Here is a 10,303-nt window from a genome sequence, read left to right as displayed (position 1 = left end):
TAAGACAGCTTTTGTCTTCTTCTTCTTGTTTTCTGAGACAGAGTCTTGCTCTGTCGCCCAGGTTGAAGTACAGTGGCACAATCTTGGCTCACTGCAACCTCCGACTCCCGGGTTCAAGCGATCCTCCTCCCTCAGCCTCCTGAGTAGCTGGAACTACAGGTGCATGCCACCATGCCCAGGTAATTTTTGTATTTTTAGTAGAGATGGGGCTTCACCATGTTGTTCAAGTTGGTCTCAAACTCCTGACCTCAAGTGATCCACCTGCCTCGTCCTCCCAAAGTGCTGGGATTACAGGCATGAGCCACTGCACCTGGCAGGCTTTGTCTTCTTTTATTAGAGAAAAATGTACTTTTCTATGCCCGTGCTTTCTACACTTTTGGAACTGATACAGATCCACAGAGGCAAAGTGAAATCTAAATTATCTTTAATGTTAAAATTTAATTGACCATGTACATAACTGTGCAATTGCTGCTTTCTCACAGAAGTGTCTAGGGTTCATTCAACAGATCATAGAAACGAGGTCTGGCATGTAACAGACAAATGACAGAGGAGCTATACCGACTTACACAAGAATTATCAAAACACTGTCATGTAGTTTACTGTAGCTCAAGTTGTGCTTGTATCATATAACATAGGTTGAAGTTCTTTCTTCAGTCATCAGAATAACAGAGGTTGAAGAGACAACTGAGTAAGTGCCAACTCTTCCAAAAGCTGTTTAAAAAAAAAAAATTTAAGTAACTGTGATACACATTTCTGCAAATAAAATATTCCAGTGCTTACATCAATCCTGAGTTTTTAATATTAAATATGCACTACTTACAGTCTCCGACACAATTTTATTTAAAAACATGTCTAGTTGTCAAGTTCACTGTCTTCATCAGAAAAAACTCTGTCACAAAAGTCTTCAAAGTTCTCAAGAGTCTAAAAGAAAAAGTCTAGTTCACTGACAAACCACCACTTTACATCTCGCATTTTAAACAGAGTTAATTAAATGTCAAACGGAAACAGCTTTTAATATTCAAAGGATGCTGGCTATTCATTTCAAATAGAACAAACTATAATCAATACATGGAGCTCCAAACACCCACTTAAATTTTTTAATGCAGACTTCAGTGACATATTTTTTTAGCAGGTCCAACAGTCATGTACTTTGCTTAAATAAAATGAGTTGAAGAACATTTTAAGGTCAAGATGGAGCAAAGACAGAAAAAGACAGGCAGACTTATATCATGAAATATTATATTTTTTCAGCAGGTAGTGACCCATGTATTATCAGCAAGAGTCTACATAACATGGTTTCCATTGAAGGGATAAAATGGTCGGTGATATGACCTCATCAAGTTAGAGAAAATGTAACTATGTTTGAAATATATACTCTTTACTCAACAAATAGTTCAACAGTTCCTACTCCCTAAAATGTTGTATATTAACGTTGAGGAAGACATAAAAAATGAATACACAATCTTCCATATTCCTGTGACATGAGCAAATGTGCAAATTAAAAAAAAGGAATACAAAACTCATGTAACTGCTATGGAAGGGCAACTCACTCAGATGTGTAGCCAAAAATGGAGACTGATGTTGACTTAGTTGGCAAAAGGTTCAAATTGGTCAACAAAAAATGTTTAAAGCATTGTGAGGGAAGAGCATGAGAAAAGCATGAGCGTAACAGTGAATTCCTTCAGGGAAAGCTGTCAACCTGGATAGGCAGGAGCAAAGACAGAGGGCAGCAAAACAAGCCGAAGAGGGGTCACGTACAGTGGGGAGTCTCTGAATATCTAAGAACTGAGACGGGGCACCACTGACAGGCTGGGAAGAGCGAAGGGTTAGGAAGCATTTTAGGAAGGGGAGGGTTGTAGGAAGGTAATATTGCCGATCAATGAAGGATGGCTCAGAAGAGAAGAGAGAACTCAGAAAAGAGTTTAATAGTGCAAGCAAGGAAGAATGAGGTCTTGAACTAGGGCAGCTGCAGTGGGAATTTTAAAAAAAGAAATTTAAGGGCTATTACAGAGGTAAAACTTGCCTCATGATAACTGTATGGGAAGGATAAGGGACTCAGAAGAGTCCAAGATGATAGCAAAGTTCCTACCTTAAGTGGTAACATGTAGCATTAACATTACAGGAAAACTTCTAGTCTCATGTTCATACCAATTAATAAATGGTGCCTGGGGAGCATTATAGCAACATGTTCTCTACTTGTAACTTCTATTTAAATAACTGTTTGTGTATAGATCATCCTCAACTTTCTTGAAAATTTTATTTTCAAACTCTTTTCTCAGTTTATTTAACACATCTCAGTTAGTGTAGAGGAGTGACATATGAACATGTCTTTTCACAAGGTTATTAAAATGAATACCTTATTTCCCAGAAAAGAATTCCACTGTTACCTAAATAATATACATCTACATGAAGAATAAGTGATTGTCCGATGACAACTTGCTAATGTGCTATACGACAGCAGATAATTCACAATTCACAACGTGTTAATAATCTGCTGGCTTTCCCATTCTGTTATACATCTGAACCATCTCTTATGATTACAAATTGTCATGTAAAACAATTACTAATAATTTTGTGAGTGAATATGCCATAAAACGCTCCTGTATTACAGCAGGAAATAAAAGAGACACTCAGTAGTTACACTTGCCTACTTCCTATTTAACTAAAACTCTTGAAACAACACAAGTAAAAAAGACATCCAGAAAAGATTTATGGACTTCCTGCCTTCCACCATAGATCTGTCATTGATGTTCTGAAAACTGAAAATAGTATCTTCATTAAAACCCATTTATGCCTTAGTGTTCCATTATTGGAACGCTAAGCTTGTGGGAATCATGTATATCCTACTGCTCAAGGTCATCGCCAGGGTCTGATTTTTCATACACAAAAACAATTTGCAACCTCCAGCATAAATAAGTTAATGTGTTAATAAAGTGTCAATTTTATACATAAGATGTATATTTCTAGATAAAATTTCCACTTTACCTTTTCCTGTTCTAAATAACTCCCACAAACTATTCATGAATCCTAAAAATACATTTACCATAATATTATATCTGGAACAATACATTCAAAGTGAAAATGGTAATTAATTTAAAATGTATAACCAAAATGTCTTTCCATACATTCAAAAACAAGCAGACTTTCTTCTATTATGCACGTGTTGTATTTTATAATGTATTATGTTACCAAATAGAACAAACCTTTAAGAATTGGTCACGTAGCAGCGTCATCTCTTTCAGCCTCTCTCCCCTAACACTTCTATATTGCTGCCACCTCTTCTGTTGTTCTTGAAATATTTTCTAGAATCCCACAACAAAATAATGATAAAAATTGGGTAAATTTCAATACTTACAAAACACAATTCTCCATTAGCTTTAAAGGAATACTCTTTAAATCAATGCTTCTGAACATTTTCTTTTAGACAACATTTAGGACCAATTTTAAACAACTGTGTTCACCAATCACATGCTAAAAATGATGTATTAACCTTTTTCATCAGTCATTAAGTAAATAATTTTCTTACTTTTACATATTCAACACGTATGTCCTAATTTCTTGATTTCCAATGAAGAGTATTTGGTGAACCTTCCTATAATTTGTTGACCACAGATAGGTAAGATCTATACAGAAATTAACTAAGAAACATTCTTTCTAGGATTTTAAGCATGTATTAAATCTTGGTCATTTCAGTATGCACATAGATGAACCACCCAATAATGATGGCCTTTCTGCACCTTGACCTAATCTCCAACAACAGTGTTCTCCTCTCCTCTACGTGGCACTCACTCGCACAGTCATCCCTCAGATTTTGTCATTCCCAATGACTGCAACACCTACGTAATATTAATAATAGGAATGATAAAGAGCAACCATGGTCAGATCACATCCTGAAAAACTTAAATAAACCCGTTACATAGAAACCTTTTGATCCTCCAAACAACTCTGACGTAGGTACTCTTACCATGTCTCCTTTCGTAGATAAGATAAATAATTTGCCCATGGTTTCTGAGCTAGCAATGGTAAGCTGAGATAAATAATTTGCCCATGGTTTCCGAGCTAGCACAGAGATAAATAATTTTTCCATGGTTTCCGAGCTAGCAATGGTCAAGCTGGAGTTGGATCCCAAGCAGTGTGGCTGCATAGTCCCAGCCCTTGAACCACTGTAGTCAGCTGTTTCTCCATCTTCCCAACATACAGCCACTACCTCCCTGCCATTGTAGGTCACTCACTTCAGTACTACAGCTCAGGAGTCTGTCGGGACCTGACACCCACTGAATGCAGCACTGTTTACTGCCCATTGCCCACCCCATGTGCTCAGGTAACTCAGCTCCAGCTGAAACTCCACGGCCAGTCATCATATCCCCATCCCTGCGTCTATTCCCTGCCCAACTCTCCCTCTATCAACGTGCTTGGCTACACCCCAACCCAGGAAATTCCAACCCTACAGCTGCTCTTACACAAATACTCCAACTGGGCTCACTTCAACTTCTTCATCGTTATGATGCTGACTTCAGTTGGATCCCTAATGCTGCGTGGCAATTATATTCCCCTGGTACATGAGTCCACTAACGGGCCCCCTCTCTGGGCTCATGCACTCTTCCTTCTTTGCCGAATTTCTGCATGAACTATTTCTCCCTGAGACATTGATACAACAGGTTAAACATAAAGCTAAGCCTGATACCAACAATTAGTTCTTCTTCTTCTCCCTCTTCTTCTTCTCCCTCTTTCTGCTCGTCTGTGATGTATTCTTCAAGGACATTCAGCAACTTCAGAGAATGCATATAATCACGTTTCTGCCTGTAACACATAATAAGTAACACGGTCATATGTCATAGAGAGATGAAAAATTAATCCTATTCAAACCCAACTGACTTGACATAATTTATCCTATAAAGTAGCAAGGGAGTAATAGCAGCTGAAATCTTCTTTTCGGAAAAAGGTGAAATGAGTTGCTCTCATTCTGAAAGGATTCCTTCCTTCCTGACTACTAGAGCAGCTATCTTACATTCTTTACCTGCTGAAGACAAAGAAGGGTTTACTGCACTATAAATTTCCCAGAAACATTCATTTTCTCTAAGAGCAATTTACTTTTCATTTCCTCTTACTGAATAACATATGGGTTCTCATAAGTAGGTTCAAGAATATCATAGCCTTCATCCCGTAAGATTTCCCAAAACAAATACTTCACTTAACTATTTCTCCACTTTGGCACACCAATGATTTTGTAAAAGAAATAGTGAAAACAATTTAACTAAAATAGATAACTTATTTACAACATAAGGTTATCCCTTTCTACATAATTGAGTATCGTTAAGTCTACAGACTAAACATTGAGAACATTTATCTTATATGCAGCTACCATATTTCTAGAATGGATAAACATTTTTACAGGAAGACTATTTTTATCTGGAAGGCAAAAAGAGGTCATCTTCATTGACTTCTAGGTAATATCTCTTAATTCTGTTAAACTGAGGTTATAAAACTAAAGAAACTTATCTGCTTAGAGAACAATCAAGTAAAATATGTTGTTCACTAGAGACGCCAATATGTACAGGGTAGTTTTTGAAATTATTTGCACCAACAAATACAAAGAAATGATATAAATATCATTATGCAAAAAAGCCAACAGTCATACCTTTTAAGTTGTTTTTTTCTCAAAGCACTTTTACTTTTGTTCTTTGTTTTGCTGCAAGCTTTATCCATTTTCATCCTTTTTCCTTTTGCAGTAAGATCCTCTTTAATGTCATTAGACAGTAAATGAAAATGGATTAAAAGTTAATGTTGAAAAGTAGTTTATTTGCATATACTGACATCAATATGCGACATTATGGTTCAGCAATACAAGAAGGATATTTAAAATATAAAATTCAAAAATCATTTCAAAAAGCAAGATTTACTCACTTATTTTCTGTAAAACCTTTCAGGTATTAATATTCGTATTTCTATTCCAATTGGTATAACTGAAAATCACTTAATTGACAGATGATGAAAAAAAGCAAATAATTAAAAGTTTCTATTTTTTAAATGTGCAGAAAGGGTTATAAGCACAGACTTTAATTTCTACATTTACAAAATGTCCTACAATTCAAAGGAGATGTTTCCATGAAATACTGCACAACTCATTATGTAAAGCACACAAAAAAGTATCATGTAATAAAACCATCAAAAGGGTAGAAATAACTTAATACACAATAAGAAAAGCATTTTTAAGCAATCTAGTGATTGATGCTATTAACTGTATTTTAATAAAAGAAGCCATGGCCATAAGTATGAAAATTTAGGTTTAGGTAAAGAAATACACTCAAAAACACTTTTAAAATATTTTCTTGCAGCTTTTTATATGACATTTGTACCCATAGTGCTGTGTTTCAGAAAACTGTAATTCTGCAAGGAATGCTTTCCTAAACATGGTTTCACATCAGAGATCTACCATCAATTGCTAAAAATCGTTTTCAGCAATCATAAAAGATCTGTACCATAATGCAAATATTTTTTACATACAGTCTCCATCTATAACGCCCAATGTATTAGGCAGCTCACAAAACCGACACTTTGTCACCAAGCAGAGCAAAGCTTTCCAAATATACTGCTTGTATGAATCATCGCTATCGAAGAGCTGAAAACTGAATCGAGCTTTTCAAAAATAAGAGCATTGTCTCCATCATCTTTACAGAAATTTTCTCAAACTTTTTTGAAAATATGGTCCCTATAACAGTGCAACTAATATTTCATACAGCGATATAAAGTTTATGAGTTGTTGGATCCAATTACATGTTTCTCACTAGGTAGAAAAGTTGTCCTTACTTTTGTACTACACAGTTTATTACTGGAATAATAATAGAAAATGATTTTAGAGAATTCAATTTTCTCTTGTACTTCAAAGAAAACAAAATCAGAAAGCTGTGACAATAGAATAGCTAAATTAAGAACATGAAAAACTCATATTAAAAACTCTAGAGTACATTCGGACAGGAAGAGGGGACCAACAGGCAACTGGGCCTACTTGAGAGTGGAGGGTAGGAGGAGGGTGAGGATCAAAAACCACCGATCAGGTACTATGCTTATAACCTGGGTGACAAAATAATCTGTATACCAAAACCCTGTGACATGCAATTTATCTATATAACAAACCTTCACATGTACCCCCAAACTTAAAGTGAAAGCTTAAAAGAAACCTGATATATGACTTAATCTGTGTACACTAAAAGGAACGAATACAGCTGTTTCTCCTCCAGTGTCCTCTAATATTCTCCAAACAATTAAATTTCCACGTGTATGAAAGAAAAGCCATCCATCTCGCTTCACCATTATTAGAAGCATTCTCACATTCCACATCAACAATCAAAGAGGTAAGAAAAATTTATCAAACAGATTACATTAAATACGTATGTTAAATGCTACATATGATAAGCCATTTAAGACAGTCTTGTCGTCCACTAATTCATATAACTTACTGCAACAGTTGCATGATTGAAAACAATTTTCATAAACGACAGATAACTCCTAAAACATACCTGCAGTATCTTCTGGCTTCTTGGTATTAGTCCTGTAAAAAAAGTTACATCAAAATTTTAGCATAATACTACACAAAATGCCATGTTTGTTGGGAAAAGAAATGTCTTATGTGAAATGTTCTGCACAGAATAGAACAGTGATGACATGGTCCAAAGCTGACTTTTCCTAAAAGACCCTATCCGACAGGCAAAAGTGACTTAAACACTTTACCCCATGTATTCATCTTTTTCAGCAAAAGGTTCTCTTTCCCTATGCTCATCAGTTACATCTTCCTCCCTTGTTTCTGTAAAAGGGTTTCTTTCCTCACATTCATCACTGACTGGATCCTTTCCTGCATTAAAATTTTTTTTTTTTTTTTTTTTTTGAGACGGAGTCTTGCTCTGTCGCCCAGGCTGGAGTGCAGTGGCCGGATCTCAGCTCACTGCAAGCTCCGCCTCCCGGGTTCACGCCATTCTCCCGCCTCAGCCTCCTGAGTAGCTGGGACTACAGGCGCCCGCCACCACGCCCGGCTAGTTTTTTTTTTTGTATTTTTTAGTAGAGATGGGGTTTCACCGTGTTAGCCAGGATGGTCTCGATCTCCTGACCTCGTGATCCGCCCGTCTCGGCCTCCCAAAGTGCTGGGATTACAGGCTTGAGCCACCGCGCCCGGCCTCCTGCATTAAAATTTAAAAGACAAATCTTTTTTAGAGGAAGACGCTGTTGTGGACTTTTTTTGTGGAGAAATGTACTAGTTGTAGACTTTTTTTTTTTTTGGCTATCTGCCAATTAAGGCTTTAAAGCAGAGCTATACATGGAATCACCGGCTTCTGACCATTTTATCAAGGCACTTTTGGAAGCCCTTCAGGTTCAAGTCCCAGTAAACAACGTACTACAGGTCAGACCCCTTGGATGTCATGACTGCATCGATGGAGAAGAGCTGCTCTGAGAGCATCTGTAACCCTGCTATGAGGGGGAGCCTTTCACGGGAAGCCTAAGGCCCTTGAGCCTGCTTTGAAAACCTGGGGCATCTTAGCACGTACACGATGGACTCCAAAGCCAAGAAGGGGCCCGGGTCCTTGGGCTGGGCTGCCCCTGTGCCCCCAGCGCAGAAAGCAGACAGACCGTCGTCTTGGGCGTGCACCTTCTTCCGGGTCACGTTGGGCTGTATTTACCTGCATGCTTCTTCCCCCGGGCCGCCATAAATTGAGCCTCCAACTGGGCCTTGGCAGCCCTCCTGCCCACAGGATCCGTGGCTGGCTGTCCTGGGAAGCTAGAGGCGATCCCTGAACCTGATGAGGGCAAAGGCACACTAAGGAAGCAAAGGAAACCTGGCATCGGAAAGGAAAGCCATTGGGATCACAGGTTCAAGAAGGGTGGGGCTGGCACGCCCTGGGTCTCCTGTGGGAGCAGGAGGGGACTGAAAAGATGCCAGTGTCCCCTCCTGTCCTGGCCCGTCCAGCCCGTCCAGCCTGTCCCCGGGGCTGGCTGCAGAGCTCACAGCTGCCCCTCAAACCTGAACTCCACGGCGTCTACGGGATCCTCGCCGCACCTTTGGGACAGAACTCAGCCCTACCTCTGGGTGCCCCAGCGACCCCGTGTGGCTGAGAGGGCTGCCGGGTGACACAGGATCTCCCCAGCCACCTCCAGAGGAATGTCAGGGGCTGCACTGTCACTCACCCGCCTGGATGCACAGGGGACCCCTGATGACCCCAAGTGTCCTGTCCTGATGGGAGGCCGGGCAGGAGGGCCCCACTCAGACTGTCCCCAACAACACCCCCGCCCCACCCCCACTTCCCCCCACCTTCCGCACCTCCCCCAGCACATGCACAAGCCCTCCTGGGCCCTAGGGATCACCCAGGCGGCTCCAGCTCCCTCCCTGCCCTGGCCCACCCCAGCCCACCCTCAGGGCCTCGCCCGGACCCAGGTCCCAGGCGACCACGCCAGGGGCATTTCCTCACAGGTCAGTGGGCGGCCCAGCGCTTCACACCCTGGTTCCCAGAGGGCCTCATGCCTGCGTTTCCGCCTCCCCACCGCGAGCGCTTCACCTGAGGGACCCCTGATGTGGCGCCCTTAAAGAACCTGCAGACAACAGCACCACTAGGATCTCTTAGAAAACGGGTCCTCTCTGCTTGACCCCGGGAGGCGGAGGTTGCAGTGAGCCCAGATAGCGCCACTGCACTGCAGCCTGGGTGGCAAGAGCCAGACTCCGTCTCAAAACACAAAAAACAAAAAACAAAAAAAGAAAAGAAAACAGGTACTCAGTTCTCGTGAGAGCTGCCGACAGGACTTCCTGCGCTCCTCGCTGATTGGTCGGCTCAGTGCACATGCGTGTGACAGGCCATGTGGGGCCACGCCACCTGCTGGCACGCCCTTCCCCTTCCCCTAAGTGACAGCCCGTGGTTTCTGTGGACTGAGGTGGGGTTGGCCCTTTGGGGCCTCTGTCCCCACATTCTTTCAGCTTCTGCTCCTGGGGAGGGACACAAGGACTTGGTATGGAGGCCAAGTGGACAGGACCTAGAACCTCACCCTGGGGCTCTTTCCAGCCACCCCTGCCCCTTTGGCTAGAATGGCCATCATCCTATGGGTTGGGCCCAGGCTCCCTCCCATGCCCTGTGTGCTTCCAACATGCCCAGCTGCATCCTTTTCAATCAATGGATTGTGCTTTTATCGTTTTTGTTTGTTTGTTTTTGAGACTGTGTCTCGCTCTATCGCCTAGGCTGGAGTGCAGCAGCGTGATCTCAGCTCACTGCAACCTCCACTTCTCGGATTCAAGTGAGTCTCCTGCCTCAGCCTCTCGAGAAGCTGG

The 10,303-nt window shown here is 41.0% G+C and overlaps 1 protein-coding gene across 1 annotated transcript; it reads right to left on the bottom strand.

The window, feature by feature from the left end:
- Positions 1-408: 408 nt before the first annotated feature.
- On the bottom strand, positions 409-9,789 carry FAM9B (family with sequence similarity 9 member B). The gene is made up of 9 exons (XM_033201520.1): positions 9,543-9,789; positions 8,670-8,786; positions 7,729-7,849; positions 7,518-7,549; positions 5,639-5,738; positions 4,689-4,800; positions 3,204-3,302; positions 821-921; positions 409-711 (listed from the first exon to the last, which is right to left on the bottom strand). Exons 2-8 carry the CDS (start codon positions 8,695-8,697, stop codon positions 853-855), a joined length of 561 nt encoding a protein of 186 aa, XP_033057411.1. The 5' UTR covers positions 8,698-8,786; positions 9,543-9,789; the 3' UTR covers positions 409-711; positions 821-852.
- Between the last annotated feature and the right edge of the window lie 514 nt (positions 9,790-10,303).

This window comes from Trachypithecus francoisi, unplaced genomic scaffold, assembly GCF_009764315.1.
Source record: "Trachypithecus francoisi isolate TF-2019V2 unplaced genomic scaffold, Tfra_2.0 Lachesis_group6, whole genome shotgun sequence".
Classification (NCBI taxonomy): domain Eukaryota; kingdom Metazoa; phylum Chordata; class Mammalia; order Primates; family Cercopithecidae; genus Trachypithecus; species Trachypithecus francoisi.
Note: the sequence above shows the minus strand (reverse complement) of the source record. Positions and strands in the feature narration are given on the sequence as shown.